Here is a 23,573-nt window from a genome sequence, read left to right on the forward strand (position 1 = left end):
ACAGTGGGTTGGCAACTGAAATCACAGTCACATGCATGTATACCTATAGAGAAATGTACCATGGTTTTTTTTTAAATAAGGTTAAATTGGTGGATTTCTTAAATGATTAAGTTCAAATACAGTGTGTAATTAAAAAAAAATTACACTATTAAAAAGGAGGTTACTGAAATGGTACAGATGAACCGGTATGCAGGGCAGAAACTGAGACACAGATGTACAGGACAAACGTTTGGACACCAAGGGGGGAAAGTGGCTGGGGGGGTGGGGATGGTGGTGTGCTGAATTGGGAGATTGGGATTGACATACATACGCTAATATGTATAAAACGGATAACTAATAAGAAACTGCTGTATAAAAAAATAAAATGAAATTCAAAAAAAAGGTTACTGTGCTAACAGTTTTAGAAGACTGAAATTAATAAAAATAAAACTATTAATTGAATTTGTAAAGCTGTGCAACCCTGCTGTATTATTACACAATCATAATTTGTCATGAGTATTTAAAATATATAAAATAAAAAATAAATAAAATAAAATATATAAAATAGTTTATTAATTCAAGAAGATATTTTTAAGCATCTATTTTGTTTTTGGAAATGTACCATGTTTTAATACATCTATACTGTCTTCTTTTTTTTTTTTTTTTTTTTTGCGGTACGCAGGCCTCTCACTGTTGTGGCCTCTCCCGTTGCGAAGCACAGGCTCCGGATGCGCAGGCTCAGCAGCCATGGCTCACGGGCCCAGCCGCTCCGCAGCATGTGGGATCCTCCCAGACCGGGGCACGAACCCGTGTCCCCTGCATCAGCAGGCGGACCTTCAACCACTGCGCCACCAGGGAAGCCCTACTGTCTTCTTTTTAAAGAGTTATGGGAAATGATCACCACAGCAACATTATAAAAAAGTATACAGAGAAAAGCAATTATATTATTTTCTCAGGTAAATATGGTATTTATCAGCCTAAATCCATCTTAAGGAATAAAATCATTCCTTACTTTTACTTCACATTTATAGGAAAAAAAACCCTTTTTTTTGGCCACAGCCATCGGCTTGTGGGATCCTAGTTCCCTGACCAGGGGTCAAACCCAGGCCCTGCGCAGTGAAAGCGCAGAGTCCTAACCACAGGACCGCCAGGGAATTCCCTATAGGAAAATTTTATAACTCCAAAAACTCTGGCTCTTTCCCCAGATTAGGAAACATAAACAGGCAAGAACATGAAAAAGATACTCACGCTTTCCAAAAAACTTTCTGGAGTTATAAATATAGTCAATATAGCCCAAACACAAACTTCAAGTCTAACTCACCCAAAAAGATGTACTTAAATGACAGTATGTGATTTCGTAATAATGAAAAAGTAAAAGAAACAAAGATAAGATACTTGACCATGTGAAACTTATAAGTACAAAATACACAAAAATGAAGACAATTTTTAAAAACATAAGTAGAAAATATACTATATTCATGCTAATAACATGAGTAAAGCTAAAGTAAAGTGTAGTTAATCAGGTAAAGCTTCAAGTTTTAAGATTCTAGAGAAAAATGTGGATTTTGAAAAATTACTGAGCCAAGAACTTTAAGGCTAACAATCTACTTTCAAGAGTTCATACCCTAACAGTCCTCCTCAGTAAAAGAGACAAATGTTTAGTAAAGGTTACTTTTCTACCAAAACCATGCTTCTAGTACAAATACTGAAGAAAACATGGACAAAGCAAGAGATTATGTATATTTTTTATTAGAATAATGCACTTTGAAACTGCAAGCACATCTACCCTCTGAAATGTAGATAGTGTGCACCTTTACCTAATTTAAAGAGATTTCAATTTCTTTCTTATTAAGTAAGAAAAAAAGCAAGAAAAGGGCCTTGGAAGAGCCAAAATTAAGGTCAAAATTTACACTAAAGTTTATATATATGATTTATAGGAGAGATCTTCATGTCCTCATTCAGAGCAGTTACTCTTTAAGTCTATTTCTACAAATTTGGTTTCTTATAAATTTACACAAAAATTTGGTTTCTTGTATTTTAAAGTAATAGATGAGAAAGGGGAAAACTAGTGCCATAGATAGGCATGCTGATAGAAGAAGTAATGACAGAAATCTCACTAGGGATGAGAAAGAAGACCCATATAAAGCAAGGCAGTTAGGAGCACTTCAAGGAGAATATAAAGGCCTCAGCAACCTGATAACCCCCTAAAGTGGTCTTACCTTTACTTATAATAAAGGACAGCGATAAATTTAAGTATTAAAGAAGATTAAATGAGGAGCAGCAGGACCAGGAAGGGTAAAAAGGAAAAAAAAAAAAAGGTTACATGATATGCTCTGTTTAAAAACAAAGAAACTGGGAGATGCAAGACGGAAGAGATATGGGAACATATGTATATGTATAACTGATTCACTTTGTTATAAAGCAGAAACTAACACACCATTGTAAAGCAATTATACCCCAATAAAGATGTTAAAATAAATAAATAAATAAAACCAAAACACTCTCTAAAGCAGAAGAAAAAGAAACTTTTAATAGAAATTTAAATGAGAAAAAACTAATACTCACGGAGCTATGTCTGGTTGTGTTGCACTGGAAAGGTCAGGAGGTAGTCTTCTTGAAGGGCCTTACTAAAAAAGCCTTCCCCTCCTTGGCCCATTAATCACAGCCAAATTTCTGGTTCTTAGGCTCAAAATTTATTTTGTAAGCCCACCAAGAGTAGAATCATGTCTTAAGGGCAGAACAACGTTGATTAATGAGGCTGATGTATAATGCTAGAATGCCAATTTATTGACATACAATGAGAAGCACAATTGTTTCTGGCACTAGAAAAAAGTCTTTCAAAACGCAAGCCCACTCTCTTATGATAGGCAGACCCATGCGAAAAACCATAGCCTTACCAGAAAATATATTGGTGAGTATGGTACCAAAAAAAGGAAAATTAGATAAACAGAATTATTTCATAGCTTAAGCAGTTTTCAGTCTTTTCTTGGAGCATTAACATTCTAAGGAGGTGTCTCAGAAGCTCTCTTTGTTTTCTGTTGTTTTCTGTGCTTGAAATCTTTTTAAGATTTCTTTTGGAGGGGGAAAAAAGTTCCATTGCTAAAAAGTAAAGTAAAACTACTGTTTTACTTAAAGGAAACAGGGTGGTCTTACAAACATTAAAACTATACTCAGAACACCCCCATCTCCTGGACAAGGCTTTAGGTGGACAAAACAGATATTTACCCTGTGATTTTCTTTATTTTGTGCTTTCACTGTTGACCAAGCTTCCTTCCTATTAATACACTTAACACACTCTTTGTGGAAAAGATAATCCAGTCAATCAGTTAACAGTCTAGTCTTATAAGACTAGAACCCATTCTCTCTTTCAGACATCTTTGTGTATCTTTATTATGACCTATTAAATATTGCTTTCATTTTATCCTCTGAGATTAAATCTTATTTCCAGTTTCTTAGGTAATATTTTAATATAATCCTAAGTATTAATAGTGGTATATAAACTATTTTATAAATGTTTCCAGTCAGAATGGTTAAACTGAAATCGTTTTTTGGTGTTTTTAAAAAAGTAAAACTTGAAAGTTTGACTATTTAGTAAGACTCCATCCTTAAGGCTGTATTCAGCTGAGATGTTGTAAGGAGTTGAATAGTGTTGCCCAAAATTCATGTCTACCCAGAACCTCAGAATGTGATCTTATTTGCAAATAGGTTCTTTTTTTTTTTTTAAATTTTATTTATTTTATTTTTGGCTGTGTTGGGTCTTTGTTGCTGTGCGCGGGCTTTTCTCTAGTAGTGGCGAGCAGGGGCTACTCTTCGTTGCGGCGCTTCTCATTGCGGTGGCTTCTCTTGTTGCAGAGAAGGCTTCTCTAGGCTGTGCAACTATTGAGCACGGGCTTCAGTAGTTGCAGCACGTGGGCTCAGTAGTTGTGGCGCATGGGCTTAGTTGCTCCGCAGCATGTGGGATCTTCCTGGACCAGGGCTCAAACCTGTGTCCCCTGCATTGGAAGGCAGATTCTTAACCACTGTGCCAACAGGAAAGCCTGGAAATAGGTTTTCTATAGACATAATTCATTAAGATGAGGTCATACAGGATTGGCATGCGGCCTAAGTCCAATGACTGGTGTCCTTATAAGAGACACACCAGGAAGAAGACCATGTAAAGACAGAAGCAGAGACTGGAGTTATACTGCCAAAAGCCAAAGAAAACGGAGGATTGCTGGCAATCATAAGAAGCTAGAAGAGGCAAGGAAGGATGGAGGGAAGAGCATGATTTGCTGACACCTTGATTCCAAACTTCTAGCCTCCAGAAATGTGAGAGAATAAATTTTAGTTGTGTTAAGCCACCTAGTTCACAGTAATTTTACATTGGCAGCCCTAAGAAATTAATACAGATGTTAACACAAGCTGAATTGCTTCTTTTTAGAGAAATATTTGTGGAACACCAATGCTTTAAAGGGCTTGAATTCCAGTGATCTGTTGTTACTAGGAGGGAACAAAACAGAAACCTTCCAGTTTCAAGTCTTAGAATCTTTTCACTATACCATATTCTCCTATCCATCTGTCCATCCATCCATCCATCCATCCATCCATCCAATAGTTACCATATGCTTACACTGTGCCAAGCAGTGGGCAATGAACAAGTTAAATACTATCCCTTCCTTCACAGTGAACTTGTCTAGTCTCACTCAGTAGGTTGTGGAAATCCTTCCATGTTAATGCATACAGCCCTATATGAGGTATTTTTTAATAACTATATGTACGGTGTTTCACTGATTGCATGCAGATTTTAAGCAATATCTTATCGATGAAAACTTAAATTATTTCCAATTTTAAAGTATTATTGTAAACACCGAGATGAACATAATTGTACATACATCTATACCCTTGTCTGCATATCTTATTTAAATGAAAATCATAGCATGGCTTCTAGGTCTAAGGGTATGTACATTTTACTTAGTGATATGTATTGCCAAATTGCCCTCCATAAAGACTGTACCAACTGACATTTGCATCAACTGTGAGAAGAGAGCCCATTTCTCTCACTAACACTTGGTACTGGTGTTTTCATTTATGCCAATGTTATAGGTGACCAATAATATCATAGCTGTGCTTGTATTTTTGTGATTATTAGTGAGTTATAGTCATTAAGGGTACAGTCTGACTTTCTGAATTTGAATGCAGGTTCCACTGGTTCAGGTTCCTTAAATTCTTGGTGCCTCAGTTCCTCAATGGTAAAGCAAGGATAACAACAGTATCTGCCAATAGCTGGGAGAACTAAATGGGTTAATATCTATGAAGTACTTACAACCATATGGAGTTCATAGTGTTATTATTTCATATGTCATCCAATTCTCCTTTCTTTGTATGTAAATTTTCTGTTTATATTTTTATCTATCTTTATGGTGGAGTGTTCATCTCTCTTATTAATTTGTAAGAACTCTTTTTATATTCTAGATCTTATCCTTTATCTGGCATGTAGTTGGTAAATACTTTGCCCAATATGTCGCTTGTTTTTCCATCTTATTTGATTTTTCTTCCTTTTACCTCCTTTTCTGTTCTGTTCTCCTGGAGAAATTTTATTGTATAATGTTTATATACTCAGGTCTATCAATCTTATCTCTATGGCTTCACGATTTATGTGGATAAGAAAGCACTTTTCACAAAATATAGTATTTTAATTTAATGGTAAAGTGAAAGACAGCTAACATTTTTGTTTTTCTTGTTTAGGAGGAGAAACTTCTAGAAGACTTGAGGAGTAATTTCTTGGTAGAGTCTCATTAATTTAATATTCAGGGTGGGCATTACTGATAGATGTGGAAACTTATTACAATCTTTCCTCTTTAAAGAAAAAATGAAAACAATTAGTGATTTGGGACATTACTAAAAAGATTTTCTAGAGTTATAGTTCTCCACAAAGAGTGGCTACAAGTCTCCTGTTTCAGAATTTCTCTCAATCTTAAACATTTTCTCTGTAAGCAAATGGGTGTCTAGATCCTATGAAATCATATATATAGATTTTACATATTATGAAGAGATTTTGGTTACTGATATCCTAGATACAAAGGATCACAACATGGAAAGACAGGCTATTAACTGAGGTACTCAACTTTCATTCATTGGCAAATGCCAAATTAGAAACGAAACTTTTTTTTTCCCCACTGGTTGTCAAATAACACTTTATTATTTTCCTTTGCAGTTCTTAACTAGCTGGGCAATCCACCACACCACTGTTGATGTCACCTAAGATGTCGTGAAGGTGGCAGCCATCAACATTGCAGCCCACAGACTAGGCGGTCCCCAGGATCTCTTTAATGGTTCCAGAGAGTTCTCTAGCTAAAGATCGATGCCACATCTGTCGGGCAATGTTGACAATCTCACCAAAAGTGATGTTTCCACTGTGCTTAATGTTTTCCTGCTTCTTTCTGTCTCTTGGCAGTTCCTTGAGGGCTCTGATGATCAGGGCAGAGGCAGAAGGTACCACCTCAATCTGGGCCTGTCGGTTCTGAATGGTCAGTTTCACTGTAATCCTCAGACCCTTCCAATCACCAGTTGCCTTGGCGATGTCATCACCAACTTTCTTTGGAGACAGACCCAGGGGGCTGATCATGGGGGAAAGGGCAAATGTGGCACCGACTTCTCCACCGGTGCACCTCAGGTACACAACTTTGATCTCATTGGGGTCGAACTTAGGTGGCATGGTGGAGGCGGCTGGCGTTGGTGTCGGATGAACCCGGATTCAGGACAACCAAAGAAAGTTGCACCTTGGCCTCCTCCGAGCCGAAAGCAAAACATTTTTAATGCATATAATTTGCTCAATTTTCCTCTCAAGGGAATTAATTTTTCAAAGGAAATTTCATTATGTTTACCTAGGCATGCCTCATCACTCTAGTTCCTTTCAGCTCTGTTCTAATTACAATCCAAAGTTGGCATCCTTTGTGGATTTTCTTGCATGCTTTCTCCCAGGTAATTAATATGATTTAAATAAAATTGTATTTAACATAGCACCTATGGCACCATGCAGAACACCACCTCCAATTCAATATGATGCCATCATTACCTTTGGTATGATCCAACTGCTAGTTTTTAGCCCATGTTGACAACTAACAAGAACTTAATTTCCCTAAAACAGTATTAACTATTCTAGTGAAAATTAGATAGTAGCTTCCTGCCTACTGAATATGAATTTTGTAATTCTACTCTATTAAAGCTAACACAATAAGAGCATTCAAGTTTATTTGGCTTAATTTGTCCTTCACATACCCATATGCATGTTGTTCATTCTTCATTATTCTGTACACCCTTTACATACATTCTTAAGGGCAAACATGAGAAGCACAGTTTTATACGTCCTACTCACAGGTTTGCATTAAAAACAAAACAACAGACTGAACTGCCCTGGAGCCTGAGGGGAGGGTGGCCTAACTGAGGCTGCTGGCTCTGGAGGGGCCCCACCAGCCGAAGCTGTGACAGTCCTGGGGACCACGGGCAAGAGGACAGACAGGAGAAGCAAGAAGAACTACATTCCTGCAGCCTGTGGAACAAACACCACATTCACAGGAAGAGAGACAAGATGAAAAGGCAGAGGGCTATGTACCAAATCATGGAACAACATAAAACCCCAGAAAAACAACTAAATGAAGTGGAGATAGGAAACCTTCCAGAAAAAGAATTCAGAATAATCATAGTGAAGATGATCCAGGATCTCGGAAAAAGAATGGAGGCAAAGATCGAGAAGATGCAAGAAATGTTTAACAAAGACCTAGAAGAATTAAAGAACAAACAAACAGAGATGAACAGCACAATAACTGAAATGAAAAATACACTAGAAGAAATCAGTAGCAGAATAACTGAGGCAAAAGAACGCATAAGTGACCTGTAAGACGGAATGGTGGAATTCACTGCTGCAGAACAGAATAAAGAAAAAAGCATGAAAAGAAATGAAGACAGCCTAAGAGACCTCTGAGACAACATTAAACGCAACAACATTCGTATTATAGGGGTCCCAGAAGGAGAAGAGAGAGACAAAGGACCAGAGAAAATATTTGAAGAGATTATAGTCAAAAACTTCCCTAACATGGGAAAGGAAATAGCCACCCAAGTCCACGAAGCGCAGAGAGTCCCATACAGGATAAACCCAAGGAGAAACATGCCAAGACACATAGTAATCAAATTGGCAAAAATTAAAGACAAAGAAAAATTATTGAAAACAGCAAGGGAAAAACGACAAATAACATACAAGGGAACTCCCATAAGGTTAACAGCTGATTTCTCAGCAGAAACTCTACAAGTCAGACGGGAGTGGCATGATATACTTAAATTGAGGAAAGGGAAGAACCTACAACCAAGATTACTCTATCTGGCAAGGATCTCATTCAGATTCCATGGAGAAATCAAAAGCTTTACAGACAAGCAAAAGCTAAGGGAATTCAGCACCACCAAACCAGCTCTACAACAAATGCTAAAGGAACTTCTCTAAATGGGAAACACTAGAGAAGAAAAGGACCTACAAAAACAAACCCAAAACAATTAAGAAAATGGTCACAAGAACATACATATCGATAATTACCTTAAACGTGAATGGCTTAAATCCTCCAACCAAAAGACACAGGCTCGCTGAATGGATACAAAAACAAGCCCCATATATATGCTATCTACAAGAGACCCACTTCAGACCTAGGGACACATACAGACTGAAAGTGAGGGCATGGAAAAAGATATTCCATGCAAATGGAAATCAAAACAAAGCTGGAGTAGCAATACTCATATCAGATAAAATAGACTTTAAAATAATGTTACAAGAGACAAGGAAGGACACTACATAATGATCGAGGGATCAATCCAAGAAGAAGATATAACAATTATAAGTATATATGCACCCAACATGGGAGCACCTCAACACATAAGGCAACTGCTAACAGCTATAAAAGAGGAAATTGACAGTAACACAATAATAGTGGGGGACTTTAACACCTCACTTACACCAATGGACAGATCACTCAAACATAAAATTAATAAGGAAACACAAGCTTTAAATGACACAATAGACCAGACAGATTTAACTGATATTTATAGGACATTCCATCCAAAAACATCAGATTACACTTTCTTCTCAAGTGCACACGGAACATTCTCCAGGAGAGATCACATCTTGGGTCACAAATTAAGCCTCAGTAAATTTAAGAAAATTGAAATCATATCAAGCATCTTTTCTGACAACAATGCTATGAGATTAGAAATCAATTACAGGGTAAAAAAAAAAGTAAAAACATAAACACATGGAGGCTAAACAGTACATTACTAAATAACTAAGAGATCACTGAAGAAATCAAAGAGGAAATCAAAAAATACTTAGAGACAAATGACAATGAAAACACGATGATCCAAAACCTATGGGAGGCAGCAAAAGCAATTCTAAGAGGGAAGTTTATAGCAATACAAGCCTACCTCAACAAACAAGAAAAATCTCAAATAAACAATTGAAACTTACACCCAAAGAAACTAGAGAAAGAAGAACAAACAAAACCCAAAGTTAGCAGAAGGAAAGAAATCATAAAGATCAGAGCAGAAATAAATGAAATAGAAACAAAGAAAACAATTGCAAAGATCAATAAAACTAAAAACTGGTTCTTTGAAAAGATAAACATAATTGATAAACCATTAGCCAGACTCATCAAGAAAAAGAGGGAGAGGACTCAAATAATAAAATTAGAAATGAAAAAGGAGAAGTTACAACATAAACCGCAGAAATACAAAGCATCCTAAGAGACTACTACAAGCAACTCTATGCCAATAAAATGGACAACCTGGAAGAAATGGGACAAATTCCTAGAAAGGTATAACCTTCCAAGAGTGAACCAGGAAGAAACAGAAAATATAAACAGACCAATCGCAAGAAATGAAATTGAAACTGTGATTTTAAATCTTCCAACAGGGCTTCCCTCGTGGCACAGTGGTTGAGAGTCCGCCTGCCGATGCAGGGGACACGGGTTCGTGCCCTGGTCCGGGAAGATCCCGCATGCCATGGAGCGGCTGCGCCCGTGAGCCATGGCCGCTGGGCCTGCGCGTCCGGAGCCTGCTGCTCCGCAACGGGATGGGCCACAGCAGTGAGAGGCCCGTGTATCACAAAAAAAAAAAAAAAAAAATCTTCCAACAAACAAAAGCCCAGGACCAGACGGCTTCACAGGTGAATTCTATCAAACATTTAGAGAAGAGCTAACATCCATCCTTCTCAAACTCTTCCAAAAAACTGCACAGGAAGGGACACTCCCAAACTCATTCTATGAGGCCGCCATCACCTTGATCCCAAAACCAGACAAAGATACTACAAAAAAAGAAAATTACAGACCAATATCACTGATGAATATAGGTGGAAAAATCCTCAACAAAATACTAGCAAACAGAATCCGACAACACATTAAAACGATCATACACCATGATCAAATGGGATTTATCCCAGGGATGCAAGGATTCTTCAGTATACACAAATCAATCAATGTGATACACCATATTAACAAATTGAAGGATAAAAATCATATGATCATCTCAACAGATGCAGAAAAAGCTTTTGACAAAATTCAACACTCATGTATGATAAAAACTCTCCAGAAAGTGGGCATAGAGGGAACCTACCTCAACATAATAGAGGCCATAAAAAACAAACCCACAGCAACCATCATTCTCAATGGTGAAAAACTGAAAGCATTTCCTCTAAGATCAGGAACAAGACAAGGATGTCCGCTCTCACCACTATTATTCAACATAATTTTGGAAGTCCTAGCCATGGCAATCAGAGAAGAAAAAGAAATAAAAGGAATACAAATTGGAAAAGAAGAAGTAAAACTGTCACCATTTGCAGATGACATGATACTATACATAGAGAATCCTAAAGATGCCACCAGAAAACTACTAGAGCTAATCAATGAATTTGGTGAAGTTGCAGGATACAAAATTAATGCACAGAAATCTCTTGCATTCCTATACACTAACGAAAAATCTGAAAGAGAAATTATGGAAACACTCCCATTTACCATTGCAAGAAAAAGAATAAAATTCCTAGGAATAAACCTACCTAAGGAAACAAAAGACCTGTATGCAGAAAACTATAAGACACTGATGAAAGAAATTAAAGGTGATACAACCAGATGGAGAGATATACCATGTTGTTGGATTAGAAGAATCAATATTGTGAAAATGACTATACTACCCAAAGCAATCCACAGATTCAATGCAATCCCTATCAAATTACCAATGGCATTTTTTACAGAACTAGAACAAAAAATCTTAAAATCTGTATGGAGACACGAAAGACCCCAAATAGCCAAAGCAGTCTTGAGGGAAAAAAACAGAGCTGGAGGAATCAGACTCCTTGACTTCAGACTATACTACAAAGCTACAGTAATCAAGACAATATGGTACTGGTGCACAAAAACAGAAATACAGATCACTGGAACAGGACATAAAGCCCAGAGATAAACCCACGCACCTATGGTCAACTAATCTATTGCAAAGGAGGCAAGGATATACAATGGAGAAAAGACAGTCTCTTCAATAAATGGTGCTGGGAAAACTGGACAGCTATGTGTAAAAGAATGAAAGTAGAACACTCCCTAACACCATACACAAAATGGATTAGAGACCTAAATGTAAGACGGGACACCATAAAACCCTTAGAGGAAAACACAGGAAGAACATTCTGACATAAATCACAGCAAGATCTTTTTTGACCCACCTCCTACAGTAATGGAAATAAAAACAAAAATAAACAAATGGGACCTAATGAATGGGAAAAAATGTTTGCAAATGAATCAACGGACAAAGAATTAATCTCCAAAATATATAAACATCTCATGCAGCTCAATATTAAAAAAGCAAACAACCCAATCCAAAAATGGGCAGAAGACCTAAATAGACATTTTTGCAAGGAGGACATACAGATGGCCAAGAAGCATATGAAAAGCTGCTCAACATCACTAATTATTAGAGAAATACAAATCAAAACTACAATGACGTATCACCTCACACCAGTTAGAATGGACATCATCAGAAAATCTACTAACAACAAATGCTGGAGAGGGTTGGAGAAAAGAGAACCCTCTTGCACTGTTGGTGGGAATGTAAATTGATACAGCCACTATGGAGAACAGTATGGAGGTTCATTACAAAGTTAAAAATAGAATTAGCATATGACCCAGTAATCCCACTATTGGGCATATACCCAGAGAAAACCATAATTCAAAAAGACACATGCACCCCAATGCTCATTGCAGCATTATTTACAATAGCCAGGTCATGGAAGCAACCTAAGTGCCCATCGACAGACAAATGGATAAAGAAGATGTGGTACATATATACAATGGAATATTACTCAGCCATAAAAGGAATGAAACTGGGTCATTTGTAGAGACGTGGATGAATCTAGGGAGTGTCATACAGAGTGAAGTAAGTCAGAAAAAGAAAAACAAATATCACATATTAATGCATATATGTGGAACCTAGAAAAATCGCACAGATGAACTGGTTTGCAGGCAGAAATTGAGACACAGATGTAGAGAACAAACGTATGGACACCAAGGGCGGAAAGCAGCGGCGGGTGCTGGTGGTGGTGTGATGAATTGGGAGATTGGGATTGACATGTATACACTGAAATGTATAAAATGGATGACTAATAAGAACCTGGTGTATAAAAAAAATAAAATTCAAAAAAGAAAAAAATGTTAAAAAAAAGAAAAAAAGCTAAAAAAACAACATAAAACAGGATTATCTCCACTTAAAAGAAATTCCCAAACCAGAAATTCATCCATTTAAAATAAACTCTGATTGCACAACCACTACTATGTAGCACTTAACTAGACATAGTCCAACAGAGGTCAAGTTGGTTCTAAATTAAAAAATCTAGCTGGAAAAGAAAAAATTTAAACAAAAGGAAACAACTGTTTTCTTTAGCTCGACAATGCAGCCTTCAAACTGTCACTAGAATTCCTTTGCTTTACTTAGATAATTCAATAAACAGACACAATGTCTATAGAATTCCAAATTTCTCAAAAGGACATTAAAGACCCCCTGGCTGTATTTCTCATTATACACTCCATGCTTTTTTGTTTGTTTGTTTTTGTTTTTGTTTTGGCTGTGTTGGGTCTTCGTTGCTGCTCGCAGGCTTTCTCTAGTTAGGGCGAGTGGGAGCTACTCTTCGTTGTGGTGCGCAGGCTTCTTATTGTGGTGGCTTTTCTGTGGAGCACACAGGCTCTAGGCGCGCGAGCTTCAATAGTTGTGGCACGTGGGCTCAGTAGTTGTGGCTCCCGGGCTCTAGAGTGCAGGCTCAGTAGTTGTGGCACATGGGCTTAGTTGCTCCCCAGCATGTGGGATCTTCCTGGACCAGGGCTGGAACCCGTGAGCCTTGCATTGGCAGGTGGATTCTTAACCACTGTGCCACCAGGGAAGCCCCAACACTCCATGCTTTTTACACATCTATCATAATGTCCATAAAATGTCCCAAGTATATCCAACTCATTTCCTAAATGGAGATTTTTATCTTATTTCTTTTGCTAAGAGAACGTGATTCCCCTTCCCAATCCTCAACGCCTCATCTTGACCACTCACTCAAGATCTACTTCAAATGTCATTTCTTCCAGGAAGCCTTCCTCAACTCACCCAGCAGAATTTTAAACTGATTTCTTATCCAAATAACTATAACCGAAATAGTTGTATCTTGATGACAATATACATCTACGTAATGTTTTACAGTTGAGCTGCTTGCACAATAGTATCTCTTTCGGAAATATATGAGAATAACATCCCCAAAAGTTTTCTAAAGATAAGAGCTTACAATTGAACCATCTTCCTGTTTCTTTAAACCAATAGCTACAGCCACTCCTGAAGTTTTTGACATAAATATGAAAAAGCTCATGTTCCTAAGGAAACTATCAGAAGTCTATCTGCTAGGTGTGAACACTCACATCTGCAGATCTGATTCTTAGACTGAAAGTATGACCAAAAGCCTTTGTTAACAACAATGACAATAAAAACAAAAAGCAGGCAGTCCTTTCCTTATTAAAACATGAAAGGCTAGCCATCTCCAGTGACTGTTTTCCAGCTTTCTGCATTATTTAAGTGTTAGCAGTGGGATTATTTATGTGATGGGAATTTTAAAGAAAGTAGAGTATTCCATAAATCAGCTTATATAAGAAGTAATTTACCAATTCTCCTACTCAGGTCAAATAAAATTTAAGCCAATGGAATGTCAGAAGATCTGGGTTTTAGTTCTAATTCTTGACTACCTTGTAATGTGATCTTGGGTAAGCTGCTTAATTTCTCTGGGTCTCAGGTTCAACATCTGTAAAATGAGGGGGCTGGACTAGATGATCCCTAGGGTATGTTGCAGCTCAAAAATGGAAAGGAAGAAACGCATCTTAAATTCATTTTATTAATAGTGGAAATCAAACCATCAGCAGAGACTGATAATTTTTTCTATTTATTTACAAAGCTGATAAATAATATTCTGAAACTGACCCTAAAATGCTTAGTTGGGTTTTCAGTCAATAAATCTAGCACTTAAAGTTTAACTATCAATTTCTCTTCTCTTTACTGATATATCTTTCATCCTTAGGTCTCAAAAGTTGCCATAAAATTTCTTGTTTCTATGCAATTCATGATATAATTCATCCCACTCTGGTGTTTCAACAATTTAACGGTTCTAATTGCCTTATTATCTGCTCTGGTGCAGTAGTAAAGCCTCTGAACATTTCATTTACCTTACCAACAAGAAATCCCATATATCTCAGCCTTAAGGATATCACCTCTACCTCTTGGATGAGCAGAGGCATGAAGAACTTAAGCTCTCTGGAAAACCAATATAATCTATCACTATTTAACTGTTTGTCAATGTTTATGCCTGTCTCAACTCACATTTAATGGGGCTTTTTATTGTTATTTTCCACTATAAAATTTTGAAGACACCTAAATGTCACTAATTCCCTTCTAAGTTTAGCATGTCTATTGCAATGTTACTTAGCTGGGCGACACAGTAACATGGTACAAATGAATGCTATGGAGTTAGGCAGACTAACTCCAAATCTTAGTTCTGACCTTTGCTATTTATATGACCTTAAGCAAGTTACTTGCCTCTTTGAGGCTGTTTCCCCAAGTAAAATAGGAAGACTAACTACTCTACAATACTGTAGTGAATATAAAGTAAGTACAGTTCCTGGTCTGATGCTGCACACGTAACAAGTATTCAGTAACTGTTACTCATGTCCTTCCCATACCAAGTGCTCCCACTTGGCTGTGATTCTGTTTGTTGAGCTGGCCAGTTTGAAAATAGATTTTAGTCACTAGCTGCTTCTATAGGAGTGTTTCCAAACGGCTGGTTGTAACCCATTAGTCAGGGTTCTAATCCATGACTCCTGAAATCAATTCAGTGGGTTTTGGTCAGCACTGTTTTAATGGAAGAGAACAGAATGGAACTGGAAATATCAGAATACATTATAAGTGCTAAAAATAGGAATACTTCATTAAACTTTTGTTCCAGTTTTATAAATGTGTGTGTGTGTACTGTGCCATGATGAAAAAAAAAGTCTATTTCTTACTCTGGGTTGGATCAAAAAAGTTTGAAGTACACTGCTCTATAGAGAAGGTCAGTTATCTTTAGTTGGATCACTTCCCTTCCCTGCCCATCTTTTCCAGGGAATGTCCTACTAAGACCAGCATTTCAGTATCTCAAAGTCAAGAAGCCCACCAGCACTACTCCCCTACAGAAAACAGTTATATATATATTCCTGAGGCTACCTACATTGTTAATAAGACCAAGAGGCAGAAGTGATACCCTTAGAAATACTTTTCTTAACTACTCATCAAATCCTTTCATATTTTGCTTCTTTTGAAACACAGTAGCAAGTAAAAGGCTCCTTGGGGGCCTTAAAAAAATAAAAATAAAAACAGATACTAAAGAAAGTTACAACCAGAAACCCAGTTATTCAAATAAGAATTCAACATTAAAATCTAAAATGTATTCCATAACCACAACCCCTTCAGTAAAATACATTAATCTTTTGGGGAGAATATTTTATCTTTTAAAGCAGATCCAATTTTTTTCTTTCATTGTTAATTTTTTTTAAACACTTATTGTAGTTGATTTACAATGTTGTGTTAGTTTCAGGTGTACAGCAAAGTGAACCTGTTATACATATATCCACTTTTTTTTTTTCTAAGATTCTTTTCCCATATAGGCCATTACAGAGTAGTGAGTAGAGTTCCCTGTGCTATATGGCACGTTCTTCCTAGTTATCTATTTTATATATAGTCATGTGTATATGTCAATCCCAATCTCCCAATTTATCCCTCCTTTCCCTTATCCCCTGGTAACCATAAGTTTGTTTTCTACATCCATGACTCTACTTCTGCTTTGTAAATAAGTTCATTTGTATCCAGTTTTTTAAAGATTCCACATATAAGTGATATCATATGATATTTGTCTTTCTCTGACTTACTTCACTCAGTATGATAATCTCTAGGTCCATCCATGTTGCTGCAAATGGCATTATTTTGTTCTTTTTTATGGCCGAGTAATATTCCATTGTATATATGTACCACATCTTCTTTATCTATTCCTCTGGTGATGGACATTTAGGTTGCTTCCATGTCCTGGCTATTGTAAATAGTGCTGCAATGAACATTTGGGTGCATGTATCTTTTTGAATTATGTTTTTCTCTCTAGATATATGCCCAGGAGTGGGATTGCTGGGTCATATGGTAGCTCTATTTTCAGTTTTTTAAGGAACTTCCATACTGTTCTCCATACTGGCAGTACAATTTACATTCTTACCAACAGTGTAGGAGGGTTCCCTTTTCTCCACACCCTCTCCAGCATTTATTGTTTGTAGATTTTTTGATGATGGCCATTCTGACTGGTGTGAGGTGATACCTCATTGTAGTTTTGATCTGCATTTCTCAAATAATTAGTGATGTTGAGCATCTTTTCACATGCTTTTTGGTCATCTGTGTGTCTTCTCTATGTCTATTTAGATAATAGACATGTCTATTAGATAAGAGAAATGTCTATTTAGATCTTCTGCCCATTTTTTGATTGGGTTATCTGTTTTTCTGATATTGAGCTCATGAGCTGTTTGTATATTTTGGAGATTAATCCCTTGTTGGTTGCTTCATTTGCAAATATTTTCTCCCATTCTAAGGGTTGTCTTTTTGTTTTATGGTTTCCTTTGCTGTGCAAAAGCTTTTAAGTTTAATTAGATCCCATTTGTTTATCTTTGTTATTATTTTCATTATTCTGGGAGGTGGGTCAAAAAGATCTTGCTGCTTTTTTCCAATGGTGGGAAGGAGGTGGGCCTGGCTCCGCACGGCCTTGGGGCCAGAGCCCAGGTCCCCGCCCGCCCCAGCGCCGGCCTCCAGCCAAGCCCTGCGCCTCCGTCCTAGGTCACAGTGGCCGGAGGTGCGCCCAGGTCCGCAGGACAGGCGGGCACAGAGGTTGCTTGTGTTGGGGTGGGGGGTACGGCGAGGTTCCGGCATCTCCGCAGAGCATTGCAGGTCCGGGCCTGGGGGCACCACAGCTTGCTATTCTCTCTGCACTTTCCTGGCTCTGAAGCCTCGAGAACACAGCTAGGCATCAGTAGTTTAATGCAGAGTTTGCCTGCTGGGAACTAGAGGCCTGCTGGGGTCTCAGTTCTTGACTGGCCCCGGAACATGAGGTTGCCAGGCATGTGATGGCAGCAGGTAGGAGTGAGCTGCTGGTGCAGTGATGAGCAGGAAAGGAAGGACAATAGCTGTTGGCCTGTGAACCTACACAAGAATGACCAGCCAACACAATCCAGACCAAGGTCCATGGGCCCAGCTCAGTCCTGTGTGGCTGGTCAGTGGAATAGACCTGCAGGTGTGGCTCTTGTCACTCTAAGACTGGCTTCAGGACAGATCCTGCTGATGAGCCCAGGGCACCGCCCTCAGTTCTCCAGGAGAGTGCACCTGAGTGGAGCCAAGGGGGTGTGCCCAACTCACAGCACAGCGGCCACACACGTCCAGTCTGCTTGCAAGGGCAGTGGAGAGCCGGGGGAAGTCATGGCCTTGGGAGTGTCCTCTGATGAAAAAGAACCTGCAGGCTTATAAAATAACTTTTGTGTGAAACGTTGGTGTGTTGAAAAGCAGTTCTGTGTGCTTTTCTCCTTGGTGTGGATCAGCAGTGCTGAGGCAGCAGGCGTGACACAGAAGTGTGAGCAGAGATGGTCTGGAATTCCCAAACTCCAGGGAAACTAAAGGTGACAGCCAGCCTAGTGAAGAGGACAGGAGTTGGGGGCCGGTGGCAGTGGGGCAGGAAGGCGCCCGAAGGCAGCAGTGTCCCACCTGTGGTGGCGGCAGCCCAGCAGGTGCCCCTTGTCGCAGGGACCTAATCCTGGCTCCAGCCGGGTGGTCAGTGGAGCTGCAAGGTCTTCTGGGTGAGGAGACCCCACAGTCCTGAGCTGTTCTTTGCTGTGTTTGGTCATCTCCCCCCATCCAAGGGGAGAAATCTAGATGAGGTTTAAGAATTAGTGCTTTAAGAATGTGGATCTCGTAGTTGAGATCTTGCAACACATGTTTTCAGCACAAGGTGTTAAGGTGAATGGAAGAATTTAACGCCTTTTCAAGGAGTGTATCTCCATGTGAGCAGAACTAGAGAATAAATGGGTCTTAAATTAAAAAATTTTAAAAAAAGATCTTGCTGTGATTTATGTCAAAGAGTGTTCTGCTTATGTTTTCCTCTGAGAGCTTTATAGGGTCTGACCTTACATTTTAGGTCTTTAATCCATTTTGAGTTTATTCTTGTGTATGGTGTTAGGGAGTATTCTAATTTCATTCTTTTACATGTAGCTGTCCAGTTTTCCCAGCACCACTCATTGAATAGACTGTCTTTTCTCCATTGTATAGTCTCGCCTACTTTGTCATAGATTAGGTGGCCATAGGTGCGTGAGTTTATCTCTGGGCTTTCTATCCTGTTCCATTGATTTATATTTCTGTTTTTGTGCCAGTACCATACTGTTTCGAATACTGAAGCTTTGTAGTATAGTTAAAGCAGATCTAAGTTAAATGGAAGTTGGGGGAGGGCTGTTAGGGAAGGCTTTTTCAAGAAAATAATGTCAAAGTTAGCATTTGATGAATGAGTAAGAATTAGCAAAGAAGAGGGAAAGGGTATATGACAGGAGTAGCAAGCAGGGTGGCAGCATTTTAGGTACCAAGAAGAGCACAAAAGATTCTAAAGTGAGAGAGAATATGGAAAGTTGGTTTGAAAATTAAGTAAGGCTGATTCATTCGGCGTGGAGAAGAGCAGCAAAAGATAAACAAGAGAGTAAGGGCCCAGAACATAACCTTATAAGGTCATACTAAAGAATCTGGATTTTTCCTAAGTGTATTTAACAGACTTATCAGGTAAGTGACCTACTCAATCATATTTACCTTTTAAAAAGATTATAAAAAAAAATCACTGTGACTGCAACATGGACAATGTAATAGAGAGGGGCAGGGCTAGGGCCACGCAGATAAGGGGAGTGTGATTGTAATACAGGAGAAAAATGGTTGTGGTCTACTCAAGAGTGGTAGCTGTGGGAATGAAGAGATATAGATAAAATTGATTATTTTAACCAGGGTGAATAATGGATGTGGGAAGATAAGGGAGCTGGAGAATCCAAAGGTAACTGGGCAGATGGTGGTGTGGTAGTGCCAGTGCCTGAGATAAGGAGACCAGGAAGAGTGTGGGAAAGAGAAAATATAAAATTAGGACCTTATTATACTGGAGGTGCCTATGTGACATTAAAGTGGAAATGTCCAGAAGTACCCAGACCTAGAGTTCAAAAGGAAGATATATATGAGGGAATCAGGAACATACTGATGTAACTGGGGTCATAGGAGTGAAGGAGGCTGCTCATTGGAGTGTTTACAAAGTGAAAAGGGAAAAAAGCCCCAGGTAGAGCCCCAGAGAACATTTGAGAGAGGGTAAGCTACACTAATGCAAGAAGTATTGACACAACTGTCTTTTGTTAAAATTGGTGTATAACTGACATATAACATCATTATATTAGTTCGGGTGTACAACATAACGATTCGACATTTATATGTATTGCAAAATGATCCCCACAATGCCCATCACCATACAGAGTTACAAAAATTTTTTTATTGTGATGAGAAATTTTCTGTCTTATTTACCACTATATCCCTGTCATGCAGACAGTATATGTCACATATCAGTGGCTCAATCAATTTCTGTTACATAAATAACAAAGGAAGAAAAAAACAAAAATAAGACTGAGAAGGAGTAAAGAGGGGAAGACCAGAGTACTGGTCTTCTGAAGGGAAGTAAAGAAGGGAAACCAGAGTACTGCAGTATCACTGTAGCCAAGGAAAGAAAGTAGGATAGAAAGCTTTTCAAGGAGGGGAAAGTAATTCTGTCAACGGCTGCTAGTAAGTAAAGATAAAGACTGTTAGATATTATGAGTGACCTTTGTTTCACTGCTGATGAACTCTTTCGAGAAGTCTGGCTCCTAGGGAGGGAAATGAGATAAAGGGTTTTTTGCTGTTGATTCTTTAAGATATTAGTGACTTCAGCATGTTTGAATACTTTTGGGAATAAACTTGAAAAGAGATTAAAGAGAAAAGACAAACACTTAACAAAGGGATGGGATTCGTACACAGATAGAATGATGCCTTTAAATAAAAGGTTAAGCTCTTTGATTCTAAGAGGAAGTAATGAGTACAGTAAGAATAAAGATGCATGTAAATCTCTAGGTTTGATGGCGCTTGGGACACAAAGAGCATGTGATTCTGTCATTAGCCAGGGAAGACTTCAGGAAAGAAGTAATGATTAAGAAGAGACCTAAAAATTGAGGACTAAGTAAGTATTATTCAAAGCAGTATGCTGGGGAATGTTCTAGTCAGAGGAAACTGCATATTTAGAAAAGGGCTGAAGGGAGATTTTATATTAAATAATTGATATATTTACCAATCCTAAAAACATAGACTAGGGAAGTTAGCTTGAGCCTGGATTTAACCCTTGGCTAAACTTCCTTTACTCCTCAGGCTGCTGCTGATAAAGTTCAGGGAATACTTTCTACCCTGAGAGGCCACTCTAGTTATCCCAATCAGTACTCTCTCTAACAATTATGGATTAGAAATATTTGAAGAACTGAGCACTGATTCATCAGCCTGTCATTCAGCTATGAATCAAACACTTTTTGAGTAACTACTAAGTTCAAGGCACCATCCTGCATTCTGAAGACTGCAAAGAGAATAAAGCATGTTGTGTCACTCTCAAGGAGCTTAAGTCCCTTCATGGATAGAGTAAGTGAAATGTTACCTGAGGCCCAGAGCCCAAAGCAAATATTTACTCCTTCTTTCTACCCCTTATTCCCCATCTTTCTGTTGTCTTATGTCTCTTCCATCTACATATCTCTCACTGATCCCTCCCCTTCTTCTCCCAACCTTGCTGGTCATAAAATTAAAGTGTAGAAAAATTTTAATATTTATTCTATTTAGTAAACTGTTTCATATTTCTAAGACCTTTAAACAAAAATCAGGTAATGTCAACATTTTATATTCTAAAGAAAAGAAAATAAACTAAGTTATTTCTGTAAAAGGTCCTCGATGATTTTTTTCCCTATATGTCATTGGTCTCCAAGAAAATACAGAAGACATTTGGGGACTTAACATTTGAGGACTTAACTCTCAGTAAATACCCCAAAATGTTCATGTAATAGAATTTTAATTTTGCTGAAATACAGTTATGGTTATGAGCTGTGGTATTCAGGAACAAGTCACCAATATGGTGAATGAGTCTGACAACTGTCCAGAATCCAATCTCAGCGTAGCTGTTCTGTTCTTTCTTTTGTCTGTGTGTGTGATATAACTCTAGTAAATGAACTAACCACAAACCAACAAAAACCCATTTTGTTTCTTTGAGGAAAAAGAGCCAGAAAAGAAAGTCAATTGCTATTGGCAGTGATAACAGTTAAGTAAAGGAATCTAAGAAAATTACTGCGTTTGCAAATGTGGGGGATTTGAAAAGATCTTGGAACACATTCCTTAACAAAACATAAACTGTCTATTGTATTTTCCTCCACTTCCATGCCATTTTCTAGCAACATGACAAATAATAGCTGGAAAATTAATTGGTCTGAGACCTGGAATAACTATCAGAGTTCTTAAAGATTTGATAATCAACTACAGAATTAAGGTATTTAATCACACCATTAGACTCAAAAGACTAGCTAGGAAAAATAAATGCCAGAGTCAAAAGTTATTGCCTTACTAAAGGATAGCATGTTAACGGTTAGAGGCATGGACTAAGAAACCTAAGCCCTAGATTGGAGAGCCTCTATTTTGCCTCTTAATATCTGTGTACCCTTTTGAAAGTCACTTAATTTCTGTTAGCCAGGTCCTTGGAGAAGCAGACACTAAGATGGGATAAAACTTGCGAGGATTCTGTCAGTGCAAATATCCATGAGACAGAAAATGGGAAGGGAGCTGGAGAAGGTTGGGAGGGTCATCAGACCATGATGCAAGTCTGAGCCTGAATGAAAGAAAGAGTGAGGACAGGTTAGAAGGAAGCATCCTAGACTGCCATACAGTTTTAGGAAGGTTTGGCAAGGCCACTGGGGAGTCCTCAGGCCAAAGGTGGCTGTTACGGGAATCCCATGTCCCTCAGGAAAAGGTCTGCGACTAGCTGTCAGCAGCTCATGGGAAGCAAGGCTTTGGGAAAAATGTAGTAACAGATTTCACAGTCCAGTAGCAGGGGCCCTTGGTTAATTATACTCCCTGCATGTGGAAGTCTTCAAGTTCCATTCTCACGGCTACCACAACCTCTTCTGATTTTCACATCTATAAATTCTCTATTTTTGTCCTTCCTACTTTACAAGTTGTCCCAAATATCATGATAGGCACTAGGGATATAATGGTGAAAAAAGAGCAACACGGTCTCTGCCCTCAGAGAACATACACTCTAATGGAAAGATCCAGAGAAGCAAAGAGGCAATTAAATACTGTGTGGATTAGTCAGACTGTCACTCACCTACAAATCTAGACTTCTTAGTATGACATACACAACTGTATCCTATATTATTTTATCAACCATTCTCTTACTATCTCCTCAGTACCCACATACCCTAGATGCTCCAGCCATCACAAACGTTTTTACTCACCCCTGAATATAATATACTGATTCACACCTCCATGCTTTTATACATATAGTTCTATCTAGAATGTGACTTCTGCAAGATCCCACTCAAATGTCAGTTGTCATAAGCCTCCTCTAACCCTAGAGCACTGGTTCTCAACAAGGACAATTTTATTCCCTACCTACCAGTGGAGCATTTGACAATGTCTGGAGACCATTTTGGTTGCCACAAGTGTGTGTGCATGTGTGTGTTGGGGGGAGGGGTGGAGAGGGAAGGTGAGCTATTGACATCTAGTGGGTAGAGGCCAGGCTTACTGCTAAACACCCTACAATATAAAGGAAAGCCTTCGCCCAGTCCCCAACAAAGAATTACCCAGGGCAAAATGTCAAAAGTGTAAAGGTTGAAAAACTCTGTCCTAGATGCAGTTTGTCATAACCTGGTCTGGGTTCATGAAGCATT

At 38.4% G+C, this 23,573-nt stretch overlaps 2 protein-coding genes across 3 annotated transcripts in view; both read right to left on the reverse strand.

Annotated features, from left to right (window-relative positions):
- TBCA (tubulin folding cofactor A) overlaps positions 1 to 23,573 on the reverse strand; it is a 102,151-nt gene that overhangs the window by 37,772 nt on the left and 40,806 nt on the right. The gene's annotated exons all lie outside the window — the stretch shown is intronic.
- On the reverse strand, positions 6,136 to 6,688 carry LOC137221417 (large ribosomal subunit protein uL11-like). The gene has a single exon (XM_067731058.1). It carries the CDS (start codon positions 6,671 to 6,673, stop codon positions 6,263 to 6,265), a length of 411 nt encoding a protein of 136 aa, XP_067587159.1. The 5' UTR covers positions 6,674 to 6,688; the 3' UTR covers positions 6,136 to 6,262.

This window comes from Pseudorca crassidens, chromosome 3, assembly GCF_039906515.1.
Source record: "Pseudorca crassidens isolate mPseCra1 chromosome 3, mPseCra1.hap1, whole genome shotgun sequence".
NCBI classification, from domain to species: domain Eukaryota; kingdom Metazoa; phylum Chordata; class Mammalia; order Artiodactyla; family Delphinidae; genus Pseudorca; species Pseudorca crassidens.